The sequence below is a fragment of the Eurytemora carolleeae genome, unplaced genomic scaffold (genome assembly GCF_000591075.1).
Source record: "Eurytemora carolleeae unplaced genomic scaffold, Eaff_2.0 scaffold294, whole genome shotgun sequence".
Lineage (NCBI taxonomy): Eukaryota > Metazoa > Arthropoda > Copepoda > Calanoida > Temoridae > Eurytemora > Eurytemora carolleeae.
Window position 1 is genome coordinate 224,877 of NW_019396358.1, and position 21,262 is coordinate 246,138.

At 33.3% G+C, this 21,262-nt stretch overlaps 1 protein-coding gene across 1 annotated transcript in view; it reads right to left on the reverse strand.

Moving 5' to 3' along the window:
- Nucleotides 1-9,176: 9,176 nt before the first annotated feature.
- LOC111701668 (receptor-type tyrosine-protein phosphatase kappa) overlaps nt 9,177-21,262 on the reverse strand; it is a 57,898-nt gene continuing 45,812 nt past the window's right edge. The window contains exons 17-22 of the mRNA XM_023473059.1: nt 19,795-19,932; nt 17,960-18,057; nt 17,130-17,241; nt 15,786-15,904; nt 12,440-12,560; nt 9,177-11,233 (exon numbers count right to left, since the gene is read on the reverse strand). Coding sequence (XP_023328827.1) covers nt 11,159-11,233; nt 12,440-12,560; nt 15,786-15,904; nt 17,130-17,241; nt 17,960-18,057; nt 19,795-19,932 — 663 coding nt within the window. The 3' untranslated portion in view covers nt 9,177-11,158. The remainder of the gene's footprint in view (nt 11,234-12,439; nt 12,561-15,785; nt 15,905-17,129; nt 17,242-17,959; nt 18,058-19,794; nt 19,933-21,262) is intronic.

Genomic DNA, 21,262 nt, shown 5'->3' on the forward strand with positions numbered 1-21,262 from the left:
AAAAAGTTTTCGACTGCAAATAGGTTCTACAACAGATATAGTATCAATAGATTGCTTGAAACCATAAAGGACTCTGCTCCCAGTTACTCCTGTCCAGCCTGCAAAAATAGGTAGACCTTCCAATCAGAACCCTTTTCTCTGCAAAACTATATCCTTCCATCCAACCTCACCGATTATCTATCAGTCTCGACCTCCTGAGAACCCAAGACTTGGGAGGGACCCCTGTAGAGATCACAAACTAAGAATCCACAAGAGATGGAAGGATAAAATCCGGGAAGGATGAAAAGAGAATCCAGGAGCCAGTCTGATCAGAACCAGGAACAAGAGAAGATCTTCAAGCTTAATTCTCAACATATTTATAGAATCTGTAATATATTTATATCCTAAAAATATCAGTAAATATATTATCTTCACAGTACATTAATTAATATTATAGTTAACAGGCGAATAGTCGATGAGATTAAAACAATGATGTTAAATTAATTCCTGTTGTACATTTTTTCCTGTGTATTGTTTGCAAAATAATTTAAAGAAAGAGTAAAAAAAATCAACATGTAAACTGAAAACAAGCTGAAATCTTGGTTCCAACAGGTCTCAATCATAAATTAAATTAAAAGAATTTAAAATGAAAGGAATTAATTAAAATTGAGGAGATAATTATTTAATTAAGTGTAGAAATGTGAGTTATTGCGTGAAATTCAAGAACCGTTAGTTTTAATGGTCTTTATTTTTTTGGGGGGAAAATTTAAGGAATCTGAATTTGAGTGTTTAAAAAAAAAAATTTAAATAAAATAAAAATGAAAAATGTTGAAATAATTAATTCCTGTGTTGGTGCTTGGGTATGGTTCTATTGCTTGATTTCGGTGAGATCCGAGTGGAATTCATCCTGAGCTGGCTCTCGTCTGGATCTCGGAGCTGGAGCTAGATTTCCTGCTCCTTATGTCTCCCCTGAATCTCTTCCTGGATTTCCTGATTCAATGGGGGTGTTGGAATTGTTCTGGGATTCTGGACTGGTGGGAGTAACTGGAGTGGTTGTAGGTTCAGATCCGACAGAGGCTGGGATAGGTGTGAGGTTCAGGACAGGTTGGAGAGTTTGGTTCTACTTCTGTTTCTCTTCCTGACCTCCCGATTTCTCTCTGAAGCTCCTGGGTTCCCTCCTGTTTCTTTTCCTGTTGCTCTGGTTCTTAACCTGAACTTCCTGGTTCTCCTCCTGATTTCTTCCAGTTTTCTGGTTTTTTAACAGGAGGACCTGGTTTCCCACCTGTTTCTTTTCCAGATTGCCAGGTTGACCTTTTGAATTTCCTTGTACGATTGGAGGAAGGGTTGAGAGGCTCCACCCAGGTGACTATGTTGGAGGGGACAGATCCATACACCATGTATCCCTGGGTCAGGTTGCTCTGGTACAGTGCCATTCCCTGTGAGTCATGTTTAATCTCTGAAGGGAATAATAAGTTGTTATCACTTCCAAGTAGAATTTCTACTTGGCCTGTGTGCTGAATCTGGTCAAGTTGAATCTGTTCAGGATGGCCGACAACCAGGAATAAAAATCACAAGATTTTCGCTCCAGGTTGGTGTATTAAGCTTGGGAGCTTTGAAACTGGAATGAGGTTGTTGGGTTTGACCTGTGGATGGAGAGAGGGACTAGGGGTTGGATGAGGAGGTGTGGGAATTGATGATGTCCTCTGCGGCTTGATAACAGGTGGCCAGGTTCCTGTGGTTGTAGAAGAAGAACTCCAGATTGGTTTCCAGTTGGTGAATGAATTGTTTGGACAAGGCCTTTAGAGCATATATTCGTTTCTCCTTGATTGCATTTTTAAAAGCATTAGAGAGGGTTAGGATGGGATGATGGGGGGGGGAGGTCAGAGGTGGTCGGAGGGGTTGGAGTGGTGTCATCGGTTCCCAATTCCTCGTTCAGGTTGCGGACGTGATTGGTGGCAGATCATGGGCAGATCATGCATCCTAACATCTTTGAACTTCCTGATGAGGGGTTTCAGGAGGAAGGTCGTTGAGAGTATCCTACTGTAGAGGAGTAGTTGGATTCATCTCAAGGTTTTCTTGAAACTTCGTCGTCTGTAGATCGAAATGTTGACAGATAGAAACAAGATTCTCAAGTTGAACAGACACACAACAGAATAACCCCCAAAATCAAAATCGATAATAAAGAATTCTCTTTATTTCCTGAAAAAAATTACATGAATGATAACATATAAAAATTGTTATAATGAATGTTTATAATGAAAATAAAATTCTTATGATCTAATGGTTGATAACAAAGGGGTTAAATAGTTGGACAGTACTAAGACGTTTTAAACTTCTGAAATAAATGACAATTAATTATTAACGAAAGTCACTAATTCTTCATATGAAAATATTCTATGTTTAGCTTTTGAAAATGGAATCAAAATGCTCTAGTTAAAGACGACTTTACATGGAGCATAGTTAATGGTTGACAAGAGTATCTTGATTCTGCAAAGGAAAGTTTACTGGGATAGAGGAGCCCAGGAACCTGCTACTTCTTGCTGGAGAACTGCTCCAACTTGGGAACCTGATGCATCAACAGAGACAGAGATTCTGGCTGTTGGATCAGGGTGAACCAGGGTGGGAACGTTGGCAAGGATGGATTTGGCAGTAGAGAATGAGTTCAGCATGGATTGGGACCAAGTTAAGGACGAAACTGTTCCCTTCAATGCTTCAGTTAGGGGGAAAAGAAGACCTGCTGCACCTCTGATGAAACGTTTGTAGAAGTTCACAATTCCTAGAAAGTGTTGTCAACCTTTCTTGTCAGAGGGTTGAGGAAAGGCAGAGATTACATAAGTGTGTATTGACAAGGGAACACAACCTTCTGCTGAAACTCTCATCCAAAGGTAGTCAAGTGAAGGAGCTGCAAAAACACGCTTGTCTGGATTTAAACTGAGGCCGTGGAGGAGGAGTCTGTCTAGAACCTTGCAAACATGTTGAAGATGATACTGGATATCCCGGCTGGAGATGAGTATATCATTGACATATACAAAGCAGTTTGGGAGGTCTCCAAATAACTGGTCCATGAGGCGCTGGATAGTACAACCTGTATTTCATAGTCCGAAGGGCATCATTATCCACCCAAAGAGACCAAAAGGCCAAGGGACATTGGATTTTAGCAACTTAGACAAATCCAGCTTGGTAAATATCATGCACCCGTTCAATCTTGATGTAAAATCAGCAATGTTTGGAAGAGGATAATGATCAGGGACAGTCTGTGTATTGAGTCCGCAGTAATCCCTGCAAGGACTCCAAGTCCCATCAGGCTTCTGGACCATGTGGAGCTGGCTACCCTAGGGAGTGCATAAGCAGCAGATAACTCTGGCAGCTTCCATGGCAACAAACTCCTTTCTTGCAGACTCCAGTTGCTCAGCATCTAGGAGACAAGCTTTGGCAAACATAGAAGGACCAGGGAAGGTTGGACCAGTGTGGAGGACTTGGTGCCTACTGAAACCTTTTGCAGACACAGCATTAGGACATTCTGCCAACAGATCACAAAACTCTGTTTGTGTTGAAAGCATTGAAGCATAGAGATGAGATTTACTGTTTGGACGAGGATGAAGAAACTGCAGGGATAGGTTCCAAGGTTGCTGCATCAAGGAGGCAGTGACTGGCTACATCAACTAAGAGGTGGAAATGTTGGAGAAAATCTGAGTCCAGGATAGGCATGGAGACATCTTCTAATAAAAAACTCCAATCAAACCATCGAGAACTGAACTGGAGACCTATAGGACGGGTTCATAGTGGAACTGTTGGTGGTCCTGTGCTGTACTTTACTCCAGGGGACGATGGAGAACAAGGTCAATGAGGGAACCCAGATACAGAAGCTCTGGTGTCTACCAGGAACCTTTATGAGGAAAGGATGTTTCTCAGAAAAATCAGGTTATTTGATGTTGAATTGGAGGGAATTGTGTTCAGATAATGCCTGCCCTTGGTTCCCAAATAGGAACAGGGAGACATACACTGGGTTACTTCATCTCCCCAGCAGCAGTGATACCAACACTCAGAGGAACCAAGTGAGGGGTTTGAAGATGCTGTAGACACTGATTTCCGTCCTCTAAGCAAATCCTTGAGTTGAAGAGCATTTACATCCTGGCGACACTCATCAGAGAGAGTGTGAACAGCGCCAGATTTACCACGTATAGTTCACAATACATCCGCGCACGGCGCATGGGCCATTCTTCAAGGGTTGTTAATCGGCTTAGTATGCAGGTGAGATCTAACATCAGCTGGGAGTCTGTCAATAAACAATCCTTGAAAGAAAAATACCAGCTTCTCGTCCTCAGAGAGCAGCATGAGCATCTTATCCATCAACTCTGAGGGATGCTGGTCAGAGAGAAGAAGGAGGCTCTGTAGGGCCTGGTAACGTTGGAAATCACTTAAAGTGTACATTTGAACTAACCATCATCATGGAGCCTTATAAGGGAGGTGCTCTAACTACAGGCAACACAGCTACATAGTAAGTGAACTTAGTTCTTAAGCCAGTAATCCTCTTGTTTTTGAATTGAACTTCTGCTTTAATAAACAAGACTTCCGGGGAATCGGTTCAATAAGTTGGCATCTTCACGGAGATAGTCATCAAAGGAAGTGGATCTGGGACAGTCTGAGTTTCAGCCATTGCTACAACTGAAAAAGGAAAAGAAATGAACTCGGATTGCTGGAAACCTTAATAAGGTATGACAATCGCAGGGACCCAGTCGGAACCAATATTTCAGGTATGTCAGCAAGAGTTATATTTTCCTCAACAAAATTATCACATCAGGGTCACCAAAATGTAGCAACTTCATATTTGATAGAAGCAGAAAACGTACTGTAATATATTGAATTCTAATGATACACAGTTATTTTATCTAACATGAAAATTACAGATATAATTTGGTTTGGATTCAAATTTGGAAGACGACAATAGTGATCCTCTACAGATTAATAAATAGATAGATGGATAGATAGATACAGGAGTAAAAATAGATGCAGATAAAATAGATAGATATATAGATAGGTATATAGATAGATAAATAGATACAGGAGTAAAATATAGATGTCGTTTCAAATAGTTTAGACTTAGAGTTAAATGCTTTAAGGAAGAGAATAAAGTCTCATCTAATTAATTCATGGTCACGTGATACTTTCTAGGAGTAACAATTAAGATAGCTGGATACAAGGACAGAAGTCGTTAATAAGGAAATACCGTCAGTTTTAGGAACTCATTAGATACGCATAATCCCGATATCCACTAAGGGAACTTTATATCCACAGCACAATAGTTTCCAGCTCTGATCATACAGAGAAACAGACAATGTTGAGAAATAAACAATATTGAGCAACAGACAATGTTGAGAAATAGACAATATTGAGAAACAGACAATATTGAGAAACAGACAATGTTGAGAAACAGACAATGTTGAGAAATAAACAATATTGAGCAACAGACAATGTTGAGAAATAGACAATATTGAGAAACAAACAATATTGAGAAACAGACAATATTGAGAAACAAACAATATTGAGCAACAGACAATGTTGAGAAACAGACAATGTTGAGAAACAGACAATGTTGAGAAACAAACAGTATTAAAAAACAGACAATGTTAAGAAAAGACAATATAAAGAAACAGACAATATTGAGAAACAGACAATATTGAGTAACACACAATTTGAAAAATAGACAATATTGAGAAACAAACAATTTAAAAACAGACAACATTGAGAAACAGACAATATTGAGGAACAGGCAATATCGAGGAGCTGACAATATTGAGAAACAGACAATATTGAAGAGCAGACTATATTAAGAAACAGACAATATTGAGGAGCAGACAATGTTGAGAAAAAGACAATATTGAGTAACAGACAATATTGAGTAATAGACAATATTGAGGAACAGACAATATTGAGGAACAGACAATAATGAGAAACAGACTATTTTGGGAAACAGACAATATTGAGAAACAGACAATATTGAGGAGCAGGCAATATTGAGGAGCAGACAATATTGTGAAACAGACAATATTGAGGAACAGACAATATTTAGGAACAGACAATGTTGAGAAACAGACAATATTGAGGAGCAGACAGCATTGAGAAACAGACAATATTGAGGAGCAGACAATATTGAGAAACAGACAATATTGAGAAACAGACAATATTGAGGAGCAGACTATATTGAGAAACAGACTATATTGAGAAATAGACAATATTGAGGAGCTGACAATATTGAGAAACAGACTATATTGAGAAACAGACAATATTGAGGAGCAGACAATATTGAGAAACAGAAAATATTGAGAAACAGACAATATTGAGGAGGAGACTATATTGAGAAACAGACTATATTGAGAAACAGACAATATTGAGGAGCTGACAATATTGAGAAACAGACTATATTGAAAAACAGACAATATTGAGGAGCAAACAATATTGAGAAACAGACAATATTGAGGAACAGACAATATTGAGAAACAGACAATAATGAGAAACAGACAATGTTGAGAAACAGACAATATTGAGAAACAGACAATATTGAAAAACAGGCAATATTAATGAGCAGACAATATTGAGAAACAGAATATATTGAGAGACAGACAATATTGAGAAATAGACAATATTGAGAAAGACAATATTGAGAAACAGACAATATTGAGAAACAGACAATATTTAGGAACAGACTTTATTGAGAAACAGACAATATTGAGAAACAGACAATATTTAGGAACAGACTTTATTGAGAATCAGACAATATTGAGGAGCAGACAATATTTAGGAATATTGAGAAACAGACAATATTTAGGAACAGACTTTATTGAGAAACAGACAATATTGAGAAACAGACAATATTTAGGAACAGACTTTATTGAGAATCAGACAATATTGAGGAGCAGACAATATTTAGGAACAGACTTTATTGAGAAACAGACAATATTGAGAAACAGGCAATATTGAGGAACAGACAATGTTGAGAAACAAACAATATTTAAAAACAGAAAATATTGAGAATCCAACGTCATTTTCTAGAAATAATTTCAACTCTACTAAATTATAATAAGGCTGGATTTAAATTTTTTTTATAATAGAAATTGAACGAAATATGGTTTAATACGAGTTTTTTTTTACAAAAATATAATGCATGATGGCAGTTGTACATAACACATAACATTTGAAGGTTGCAAAATGTTTTTATCTCTTAGACTGTTTTTTTTATTCCGCATTCTCTGAAATGTGTTTCCTGTGACATATTGTCTCGTTAAAATTGAATTCAAACAAATCTGGCAATTCCGTTTCTTATATTGAGTTTCAACACTAGATCAAAAGGGTTAGAAGAAGAAGGGAGAAGGTTGGGAAGAGAAGACGGGATTTTAGAGGTCTACAAGGTAATTCAGTTATCATTATTATTATTATTGTTCTCTTCATTATATCATCTTTATTATCATCATTAATTATCATCAATATTTCAATCATTAACATTATTATAATTATTACCAGAAAATGCAATAAAAACTAGTAAAAAATGTTGAATAAAACATTATTGGTTACATCGTTTTTAGTTTACAATTTTCTAAATTTTGGATAAAAAGCTGCAATGGCATTAGGAGACCTTTCAGCTCTCGTTACCTTGACGTTAACTACCTCATTCAAACTCAATATTTCAAGATAACATTATTTTTCATGTTAAAATATCCTGACATCAACATCAAAAAAGCGTTTTATCTTAAAATCCATATTGCAAATTAATATAATGAATGTAATAGTTATAAATATTGGTAGATTATTGCACATGCTGAATCTTGTTCCGTTATATGTACTACACATGAAAACTGACAATTATTTTTTTATGCTGCACCTCGGTCTCTCTAAATTTGACTAGTAATCCCTGACTTATTTTAAATTTTCAGAATATTCATCATAGTGTAAACGTTTTAATATTAATTAGGTGGGAATAATACCCAAAACAGCGAAAGCTAATCTCTTCCTAATTGCTATAATACATAAATATAGTAAACAACATAAATAGTTGCACATTTTGTTGCCTGTAACGTTATAATTTTTACGTGTAATTTTAGCAACAAAATATTTCTTATCTTATCTTCAACCCGTTGGTTACACAAACCAAATAAAATCTATAAATCTAATTTTATGTAAAATTTGTTGAGAATGAATGACCTATTTAACCCAATTAAAGTACCAGGTTTCTATCTGAACCATCTGAACTATCCCTTAGAAAAATTGTTGAAACCATAAACAACAAAGATTCATCAATTTCAGATTAAAGATTTCCTAGGTTTTCTACCGGAAATTGCAAAATGAGGATAATAAACCTAATTCAGAGGAGGAGGAAGAGGAAGAGGAGGTTGAGGAGGAGGAGAAGGAGGTGAAGTAGGACGAGGAGGAGGAGCAGGAGGAGAAGGAGCAGGAGAAGAAAAGGAGAAGGAGAAGAAGGGGTGGGGGGGGAAGGAAAAGATGTATTCTCTTCTCGATGGGTAAATTTTTGCTTTAAGTCTCTTCTGTTTAATATGTTTAATCTTCTCCTCTCCTTTACAATATCAGGGTTGAATAAATAATGCGCAGAGAGAGAGATCTGAAACTGACATCCAAACATTTCTAAACCAAATATCCTATCCATCTTAAACAAACCTTGTGCTTCAGCCATCCAACTAAACCCAATCTACTCCTACTCCCATCCAATTAAACCCAATCTACTCCTACTCCCATCCAACTTAACCCAATCTACTCCTACTCCCATCCAACTAAACCCAATCTACTCCTACTGCCATCCAACTAAACCCAATCTACTCCTACTCCCATCCAATTAAACCCAATCTACTCCTACTCCCATCCAACTAAACCCAATCTACTCCAACTCCCATCCAACTTAGATAAATCTACTCCTACTCCCATCCATCATAACCCAATCTACTCCTTCTCCCATCCATCTTAAGCTTAACCTAGTGTACTCTAACTTTATAATCTTTTTCATGAAGACACTTTGGTCCGACTTAAGTACCAGTATAATCTACTCTCGACTGTTGATTGTTAAAAACTTTGATTCCACGGTATTTCAAGAGACACTCCATTCAAAAATTGAGATGACAGAAAGTTTTATTCAAAAATAATAATAATAATATGACTCTTTAATGGAGGTTAAAATTATTACTACACTAAAATTTTTTTCAACATAATGCTTAAATATATTTGAATAAACTATTTTATGTTTATAATGTTTACAAGCTTCAAGGGGTATGTATAGGTTTATATGTAAAACAATAATTATAAATAACACCAGGGATGCAAAACTTAAACTTAACATAATAGTGAATAGTGAATAGTGAACAGTTAATTTAAAACTTTTAGTTTATATCTAGAAATGAATTTGTCAAGGTGCAGAAGTGTTGTAAATTGTGATATAAAGGAACTGTTTAAATATTTCAATATTGGTTTCAAAGAAATTGCTTGAATTGTAAAATAAAATTTGCTAAAAAATGGAAAAGCATAAATTTCTGAAAAATAAACAAAAAATAAGGAAAGGTTAGAGATTTTTTACGAACAAAATTGATATAAAGAAATAACATAATTAAATTTAACCAATTTCACGCACAGGGTAATATAATTACAATTTTGATACAAAACGTAAACTTTTAAAGGATAAAAATTTTGTGTGTTTTTAAGCAGTAAGCGTGATTTAAAGCTATGCAAGCTATAAAGCTATACTAGTATACTAGATATTAGGCCCTGATATTTTTCAGGAAAAATAGATGATATAAAAAATATTATTCTCTGTTATAGCATTAATACAGTGAGAGTTAATAAACATGTAATTTAGAAAACGACCCAGTTAAAGTTTATTGTAATTGTTTAACAGGCTGAGCAAGCTGTATGCAATAATGAAAGTACACAGTATTATGGCCAGATTATATATATCGATCATTCTAGAATCATCAACACAATTTTCCACTTATTCGATCATTTTAAAAATGTGTTTTTCCTCATTTGAACTTTTGAATTCATACCAAGAATTTTAGCCTAAATTCTATTTTTTCAATTTCTTGGCTCCTCTTTTTGGCAACTCTTTTTCTAACAACGGTTTTAACGGTTTTAACGGTTGCCTTTTAAGCGAAAAATTTCACCGTTCTCCAAAACACACGGATTTTTCTGTTTTACTAAGCGGATTTTCAAAATGGATAATTTCCAGGCAACATTTTTAAATTTTGACCGTTAAATCGTTTGGTTCAGCCATTTCAGTGTTTTTTTTAGAAAAAATTGTTATATGTAAATTTCTGAAATGATTGAAGACAATTTCAATGGCTTCTCTTATTTCCGATGTTTATTGTTGTGTGACATCTGGTTAAACTTTTTACCTAATCTAATTGTCAAACACCAAATAAGAATTAAAAGTCACTTTCAAGTATTTACGAATATATGACAGAACTTTTTAATGTCGTTTTCCACGTATCATCTACATTGACTCCCACTGCATTCAGCAATTATATGTATTGTATATGTACATATTTATAAAACTATTTATATTAAGATTACAATTTTGTTAACACACTAATATATATATCCATTATATAATATAATTTTGAATAACATAAATACAATTCGTATTTACAGTTTTCACAAAATAGAGGTTTTTATCCATTGTCTCTGGAATTATGAAATATTTAGCAAAAAATCCTAAAAAAATTGTCATGAAAATGTTTCGTATAGGAATGACGGTTAAACATGTTCTTATTTCTTTTCAAAATATTAAAGGAATACAAAGAAACAAGAAAAATCAAAGACGACATTATTTACATTCTTAACTGTCAGAAATCCGCTAACATTATATTCAATCATTTAAATATGCGTATACAGGGTTGGAGGAGGTTTTAGAAACGACTGTACAAAGTTTATCTTTGAATTTTGCTCACTCTAATTATAAAAACATATTTGATGAAGCTTTAAATAAAAAATAAACTTAAAGGTCGTCTCTAGAAGAGTCTCTTCTTTATGGGTGAATTTGTAAATATCATGGTGTATATAGGTCAAATAGTTATATTGTCCAAGTGTTTTATAATATTTATTTTAAAGGAGAAAGATATTGATCAGGACGAAAAAAGTGTTAAATATTTTTTCTTGCAAACTTTACAGATTTTCTCTAGTGACGTCATTTTGTTTGTTCCTTGTGTAGATAGTGAAGTACATAGTGTAGTACAAGATCATAGCAGTACTTGTACTCCGTCTAAAATAAAAAAAAACATCTTTAAATACATATACAATAAAGACGACTTTTCATTTCTATCAAGCTATTAAACAGCATGGATATACGTTACACATAAGCATCGAAACAAAGGAAAGCTGTCACTTAACAGCTTCTCTTTGTGTACTTATAAACTTGTAATTTGAAAAAAAAATATTAGAAATCATTTAGAAAAATTGACTTTATTATATTTTTATATTAATAGAAGCAACGACAATTGTATATAAAGTAGTAATCTCTGAGGTTAAGAAAATCTCTGTTTGAATAAAAAATCATGAACCGATTTGATTAAAATTTTGATTATAGCACTTTGATGAGAATTTGCTTGATTTTTATATGTAAAATTAATTTCCAGTCTGAGCTGGGTTCACAAACTAGTTTTTAATAAATAAAATCAAATTCTGTTCCTTCTTCAGTATACATCTTAGGGTTGGATATTTAAAAAACTTCCAATAACAGATTTTTAATTGGCTTTTTATGTTTTTGATCTTTTTTTTTACTAAAAGAGGTTAAATTAATTGTTCTTTGACAAGAAAAAAGTTTATAACCCCCGGGTCGGAGAAAGGGTATATTTTAGTATACTTGACAAAAACTTTATTTTTACAAAGAATAATTGCCTCTTAGCTTGCAGCTGCGAGAATCATTAAATTTTAATTAAAAAAAAGTTAAAAGGCACAATGGAGTCTCAAAGAGAGAATTTACAGTCAATTTATCGTATAAATTTTTTTTTGAATTTTCGAACTTTCTTAAAAGTTTTTATTAGAGATAAAACTTGCGTCTTGATTAGCATATTTTCTAAACTGCAATGTTTCTTAAATGAACGTTTAGGAAAATTATCCGCAGCTGATCTAAAAATTTTACTGACTCCAATCCAAGCCGGCATTTTTAACCCAGGCCTTTCTCAAAGTGAATGAATAGATTTTAGAAGCGGCAACTCTGTCCTAACCGTAGCGCTCTGCCCCCTAACCCATCCTAGACATAGCGCTCGGCCCTTTGCAGCCTACGGCGCGGCGCCTCACACCTAACCTTTTGGAAATTGAACATTTGGGAAGTTGCTACTTAGAAAATTGTCACTTGTAAAGTTGACCTTGAGAAAATGCCTTTGGGAAAATACCTAAAAGCAATAAATAAAAAAAATCGAAAATCCAACTCCAAAATTTCATGATCAATCCCTTTAAGAAATGTTACCAGGTTCTCTACAAGTTGAGGTCTATGTCTCCTGACTGTTTTGACAGCTTGGAATACATCAACTTCGCCATGTTGGATTACTTGCTCTATACACGCATTCGCAGCACAGTAAACACCACACCTAGATACGCATTCATTCATTCATTCATTCATTCATTCATTCATTCATTCATTCATTCACCCATTCATCATTTTTATCTAATTATTTATTTTTATCTTTATTAAAAGTATTGTTTATTCATCGATTTGTTTACGTATTTATTAACTATTTTTATTAACTATTTATTTATCTATTTTCTTACATTCTTCCATACTTATGTATTTATTGATTTATTCTTTTTTTCATTTATTCCTCTTTTTTGCTAATATTTTAATCCTAATATTAAAGCATATTAGGAAACATATTGTAAGGAAAGACCCTGATAAGATTAAAGATTACTAAAATACAGTTTTAGTATTCAGATAGAGGCATCCTTGCTGCACCTCAGCATACTGCCACCAGAATATAGAGCTGTAATAAATGCCTTACTCCAATATTTCTCTGTAAGTATATATTTATCCACACACACAAGATATCGAACTCTATCCTCTCTACCGAACCCTGGTAGGTCTAAGTGTGTATCTATCCACACACAAAGCTATTAAACTCTATCCTCTCTACCGAACAATGGTAGGTTTTAATGTTTATTTATCGACACACAAAGCTGACAGACTCTCTACTGAGCAATGGTCAGGGGCGTAAATAAGGATTCTGTAGGGGGGGGGGGGGTAATTCTTTTAATGTTGCGCGCGAAGCGCGCCAAATTTTTATGATGTATATCAAATTATTGGTTTTAGTTGGGTTTGATTTGCATTTTCCACTCATTTCTGGCATTTACTCCATCAAATTCCTACCTTTTAGCTTTCACCTTGATTTATATCCTTCATTAAAGTCATTCATTTTACATTAACTACAAAAATCTGTAAAATACTGAATTTATATTCATGTAAGTGTGGGGTGGGGGCTTGACCCTTCTTTAGAAATGTTTTTTTAAAATAAAAGTGTTATTTTAAGGGTTTGATGTCGAAAAAAGGAAATTTTCAGTTGCTGCATGCAGATTTGGCTATGTTCAATTCAAATCGTTTTTTTTCTTGTAGTTTTTAAAAAATTAATACTTTTGAACAACTGTAAAATTAACGATATGAGTCAATCAATTATTTTCATGTGTGCGCGGAGCACCAAAGAAAATTTGTTGAGTACCTTGTTTAATTACAGATATAATTACAAGAAATAATTATTTATATATTCTGAAAAAAAAGTCAAAAAACATTTATAATTTTAATCATCTACATTGAAAAAGGACAAATAATGTTACCTTCTCCTGAAGTTATTGAATTTATGATTGATCATTCTAACCAACATTCATAAACCATAATCTTATTTCATTTTCGATTTTATAGAAGTTCGTTTAAAGAAGATAAACAGACTATTAAATATGATAATCAGTAAGAAGTTTGCCAGGCTCAGTCTCAGAATGTTCTCTAGATTTGGAACTGAGTTTTTGCCACAAACTCAAAAATTCTAATCCCTAAATCTTTGCACCGAGTGGTGTAAACCTTTGATATTACAAACTTTATTATATTTTAAAAATAATTCAAAGTTTTAATACAGTTAGAAACATTTTTACATTAAATGTTTATAATAGCCTTTGCCTTGAGAATTCAGAAAGATAAAAATATATTTTTTTAAACTAACCATAGAAGAATACAATTTTTCACAATAATTCTTTTGGTTTTATTATTTCTGACTCCTGTGAGACTGATATTCGCCAATCTTTTTTTCACTCTGAAGGTGTAGGTGCTAGGGGAGGGCGCGCGCGCGGCCGCCCCCCCCCCTAGTTGCGCCTCTGCTTATTTCTAATTTCTAAAAGTTTCTTGTCGTCAATGTAGTGTGTTAAGATCTTAAATAAATCTAATATGGAAATGACATTATTTAAAGTTTAAATATATTCTTAATTGCCCATACACTTTTTTTCTATTAAAAAAAACATCTAATTGTAATGCCATCGACTATTACTTTAGAAATTAGAATCATCTAGAATATGTTGACCTTAAAATCTGGTATATCTTAAGTATCATCACATTTAAATTATTGTCGTGCAAATTTTAAAGATACTAGCCTTAAAGGGCGCTTCGCGCCCATCTTCTAAATTAATTGTGAACAATGTTCTCTTTGTATACATCGTAAAACAAAACAAAAATAATTCGCGGATTTTCACAAAAAATTTCGTGGATTTTCAAAATTTTAAAAAATTTAATGAAGATCGAATTTTGATTGAGACAAATATTTAAAATTTCAATCATTCATAAACCTTCCCTGGGGTCCCTAGATGTCCCACAAAAAATTTGGGCCCGATCGGTTCAGCCGTTTTGACGTTTATTGGATACAAACAAACAGACAGACAAACAAACAAACAGACACCCAAACAAACAAACAAACAGACAAGCCAAATTTATATATAGATTACATTTTAAAATCAACCTTTTTTTAAAAACAAATTCTAGGGGGGGGGAAGGATAATCAAACCCAGGATTCTAGGGGGGGGGGGGTAATTACCCCCAGGATTCTAGGGTGGGTAAATAACCCCAATAACCCCCCTTATTTACGCCACTGGCAATGGTAGTTCTAACCGCCCGTAAACAGAGTCTATATTCAACTAAAATTTAATTATAAGGTACAGATGAAGTATAAATTGACCGATAATACGGTCAGGTGATTATAACGTAATATATTTACAGGTTTGTTCAGGTTTCAAAGATATCGGTGTTATTACTATATTTGTTACAGAGCTAACCTGGCTATACCGACCTGACTTACTATAGAACTAACCTGGATATTTTGTCATGGCTAACTATAGAACTAACCTGGCTATACCGTCCTGACTAACTATATAGAACTAACCTGGATATACCGTCCTGACTAACTATATAAAACTAACCTGGATATACCGTCCTGACTAACTATATAGAACTAACCTTGATATACCGTCCTGACTAACTATATAGAACAAACCTGGATATACCGTCCTGACCAACTGTATAGAACTAACCTTGATATACCGTCCTGACTAACTATATAGAACAAACCTGGATATACCGTTCTGACTAACTATATAGAACAAACCTGGATATACCGTCCTGACTAACTATATAGAACTAACCTGGATATACCGTCCTGACTAACTATATAGAACAAACCTGGATATACCGTCCTGACTAACTATATAGAACTAACCTGGATATACCGTCCTGACTAACTATATAGAACTAACCTTGATACACCGTCCTGACTAACTATAGAACTAACCTGGATATACCGTCCTGACTAACAACTACGACAGGTCCATAATCAGTTCTCTGTCTCCATCTTTCAACCATATTCATAAGTTCAACCAGAGCATTTGTCGAGGTAGGCACCTTGTATCCCTAGACAAATACAAGAGCTTATTTAAGAGCAAAGATATAACAATTGCATAGCATACAAGTTACTTTTCAAAACGTAGTCAGAATATATTACTATCTGTCTACAGTATATAACTACCTGTATCCAGTATATTACTACCTGTATCCAGTATATATAACTACCTGTATTCAGTATATAACTACCTGTATCCAGTATATTAATACCTGTATCCAGTATACATTACTACCTGTATCCAGTATATTACTACCTGTGGCCAGTATATATTACTACCTGTATCCAGTATATTACTACCTCTATCCAGTAAATAACTACCTGTATCCAGTATATTACTACCTGTAACCAGTATATTACTACCTGTATACAGTTTATATTACTACCTGTAACCAGTATATTACTATCTGTATCCAGTATATATTGCTATCTGTATCCAGTATATTACTACCTGTATCCAGTATATTACTACCTGTATCCAGTATATTACTACATGTATCCAGTATATAACTACCTGTATCCAGTATATAACTACCTGTATCCAGTATATTACTACCTGTATCCAGTATATTACTTTCTGTATCCAGTATATATTACTATCTGTATCCAGTATATTACTACCTGTGGCTGTAACCAGTATATTACTACCTGTATCCAGTATATTACTATCTGTATCCAGAATATTACTATCTGTATCCAGTATATTTGTACCAGTATCCAGTATGTTACTTATCTAGTATATAACTACCTTTATCCAGTATATAACTACCTGTATCCCGTATATATTACTATCTGTATCCAGTATATAACTACCTGTATCCAGCATATAACTACCTGTGTCCAGCATATTACTACCTGTATCCAGTATATTACTATCTGTATCCAGTATATATTACTATCTGTGGCCAGTATATTACTACCTGTATCCAGTATATTACTACCTGTATCCATTATATTACTACCTGTATCCAGTATGTTACTTATCTAGTATATAACTACCTTTATCCAGTATATAACTGTATCCAGTATATATTACCATCTGTATCCAGTATATAACTACCTGTATCCAGTATATATTACTACCTGTATCCAGTATATTACTACCTGTATCCAGTATATAACTACCTGTATCCAGTATATATTACTACCTGTATCCAGTATATAACTACCTGTATCCAGTATATATTACTACCTGTATCCAGTATATATTACTACCTGTATCCAGTATATAACTACCTGTGGCCAGCACATGAGTTGGAACAGTTGACAAGTTTTGCTTGGAGCTTTAACTCCAGCCATCAACTCTGTTAAAGAAACAATCTTCTTGTTGATCTTGAAGATCCAGGATCTGAAAAATAAAAATGTTTGAACTAGAATTGAGTTTTTGCTACAACCTCGAATTTTCTAATCCCTATATCTTTAATTGTATTCGTAGACCTTTGATATTTCAATTTATAAATTCTAGTCCATATATGTAGTAGTGTACAAGTTTGATATATCATGGTTTACACAATCAGGTTGTAAAGATTTAGAGGGTAAAACATTTATCTTTGTGGCAAAAACTCAATTCTTTTAAGAAAATTGATTGAAATCTGACATGGATTTCACATGAACTACTGGAACAAAAATGTTTTGAATTGCATGAAACCAAATAAATTTACTTTCTCATATGAAACAAGATACCAAGGTAATACCATGTAGTAATCTATAAATATAAAGTTGTAATCTCTGTTTGTCAGTCTGTGTGTTTGTTTGTCCGATCATTTAGGAACCCCTGGACTGATTTGCCTCAAAATTTGATTGGGGAACTCGGGAGACCCACGGGAATGTCCTTAACTTGATTTTAAGATTCTAAATTGAATGAGTCGACTTTAATAGCGAAAATTTAGTTTCCCGGTAAAATTGTTCAAGTGCGGGTAAACGGCGGGAGCAAATTTTAGTAACCTTGGCAGATTAGATTAGCAAGAAATTGTTCTTTTTCCTTAAGTCTAGATTACTTAAATAGTAGTTTCTAATATTAAAAAATCAAGTTTTTGTCAGAATAAAAAATATTTATCCCAGTTTACCTAATATTCGGATAATGGTTGTGAGAAACATATTCCACTGTAAACACTTGTCCATACTTCTTAGATTTCTGGTTTTCTGGCCAGAAGGACGGATAGGACTAAAATATTATATTTTACAGAAGGACGGATAGGACTAAAATATTATATTTTACAGAAGGACGGACGGATAGGACTAAAATATTATATTGTACAGAAGAACGGATAGGACTAAAATATTATATTTTACAGAAGGACGGATAGGACTAAAATATTATATTTTACAGAAGGACGGATAGGACTAAAATATTATATTTTACAGAAGGCCGGACGGATAGGACTAAAATATTATATTTTACAGAAGGACAGATAGGACTAAAATATTATATTTTACAGAAGGACGGATAGTACTAAAATATTATATTTTACAGGAGGAAGGATAGGACTAATATATTATATTTTACAGAAGGACGGATAGGACTAATATATTATATTTTACAAAAGGACGGATAGGACTAAATATTATATTTTTGGATTCTTAGAAAAACTTCTACTTATCCACTCTATTAAACAAAAGGCAATGAATAAATAATGATGTAATAATGACACTATATCAATAACATTATTAGAATTAAACACACAATTTTTTCTGTCAGTGAACTGTAAAATCAAAAGCTTGACACTAACCTCAAATATCAGATTTCTTGGATTTATAAAATTGTACAAAAAACGTATTTTCTGTTGTTACTTGACCAAACTGGCACATTTGAGAAAATTAAATACAAAAGCTAATTATTGACTAAAATAATGAATTTAAACGCAAAGAATTAATATGTTCAATTCGCACTTTTCAAGCATCACTCATGATTAGATTTAAGGTAAGATTTAAGATTTCGAAACCTGTAAACATTTTCTAGAATTGATGATAAACAGATTCGCCGATTTGTTTATTAAAAGTTCTAACTGAGTTTCCACTATTTTTAACAAAAATATCTCAATAATTGTGAATATTTTGGCCTTTTGAGGTTAGAATTTGAAATGTCAATTTATATCTCTTGAGTAGCTTGAAAGTATCTTGAAAAATGTCGTCTTTGTTATGCATGATAAATATGCTAAAGTTTGATCTTTTGAGTTTCTTGAAGAATGTCGTCATTGCTATGCATTATGTCCAAACTATGGGACACAATCAATTTTTATAAAAAAAAACATGATTTACTTGCTAGATTTATTTCTCGATGTAAATTAACTTAAATTGATAAGAGTTTTTGTACAATTTGATAACTTCAAAAAGCCTGATATTTTAGTGCTGTTGGTTTAGGGTGATACAGAAAAATTATCCGCTAAAAACAGAATCATGTATCTGATGAATTGTTTAAAACTATTTATATTCTAGAAAGTGTCACAGCAGCAAAATTGTCCTAAATTTTATCATAATACAAAGATTTGCAATTTTTTCAGTTCTTTAGATCGTAAAAAAGTAGAAAGATATTTCATAAATTGTGATAACATGGAGAAAATTGAAATCGTGACCAAATTCTTGATATTTCGGGCCATTTAGAAGGTACAACAACATACTGGAATCCAGGATTTGGTTAAAAGTTGAAATGAGAATTAAAACACGAGTTTCAACTCATCTTCGATATTTGATTGCTATTGCTGTTGCCATTTTAACACAATGCAGCGATTCTTTAGCTATCAAACATTACTGATGTTTTTTAAATTAAAAATATTAATAATCTTAATAAATTATTATAGTATATAATAATATAATGAAAATAATAATAACAATAATAATAATAATGATAAATAATGAACAATATTTGTCCATGAATTATTTTTTAAAGTTACAAAGTACTTACATTACTGACCCCTGGTGAGGGGTTACAAAGTACAACTACTGCAGAACAATCATGATCGTAGACCAGGGACCAGAGATCACTGCATGTACTCACTACAGGCCACTCAGTTACAATATACTCACGGGGGTGTGTGTATCCCTGAAAAATTTGATAGTATTATCAAAATTATTTACAAAGAGCTTTCTAGTAAAAAAGAATTAAAAGAAATCCATGAAACAACCCCATGCTATAAGATAAATGAATCTTAGTGACTTGACAAGTTAGGGGGTGTGTGTATCCCTGAAAAAAGTATTATCAAAGTTATTTACAAAGAGGTTTCTAGAAAAAAAATTCAAATATTCTATTCAAATATAACCATTTATGGAGCGCATTTAATCTTAGTACAGTGCGGGGATAGGGTCAAACCGGTACAAATTAAGTAGAGCAGTCCCCATTTTAGATTGAAGTGTGAATTGATAAGCAAATCCTTGAATTGTAGAACCTTGAATTTTTGGATCATTTAAATCCTTCAACCGTTAATAGTCATTTACTTGAACCCGATCTCGCTCAATCGATTAAAAATCTTAAATTTTGTTAGGCAAATTCAAGGTAATATTAAGACAATAACTTTAGTATTTGATAATTAAAATCTTATGTTTTTTTACACAAGATTATTTTAATGGTTTTCAACTGTTACAATACGTTCGTTAACTTGCCAAAAAACTTATTTAAAAAAAATATAAGTAAAAAACGTTTTATATTTGAAAAATCTAAGGTCTACAACATCGGGTTGCAAAGATATAGGGATTAGATTATCAAAGTTCGTGGCAAAAACATAATTCCTTCGTAAAACCAGAAAGATTTTTGAGTAACCTTTCAAAAGTTCAAAAACAATAAAAAAAATTTGTTTACAATATCCGTCCTGCAGTCTAATCTCCGTATTTTTTACAATATCCGTCCTGCAGTCGCATCTCCGTATTTTTTTTACAATATCCGTCCTGCAGTCTAATCTCCTTATTTTTAAATATTTAAAACTACGCTTGTATTTGCGTCATCAGATCGATCNCTTTCTATCTGTATATTTATCTACATAGTATATTATTTATGTGCTTAATATATATTTAGTAAAACATTAAAATACTAAATTGAAGGCAGAAACCAAAATTTGTCATATTTTAAACGTTTTGAGTCGTCATTACAGTCTCATCCTTTATGGTTAACTCAGAAATACATATTCTGGAGTCCGACCATTCATTCGCCATAAATCATACATCAAACTTTTTACAACTTTATCATAAACTTTTCTAGTTCAATAATTACACTTTGACTCAGTTATATGATAAACTAGCCTGGAAACTCAACTTTGCCAGGAAACTAAACTTTTTCTAGAATATTCGACCCAGTCAATTCAGACATTTTAAACTAAGAACATCCCCCTGGTTTAACTGGTTTAAATGTTTAGACAAATCAGTCAAGGGGTTTCTAAGTT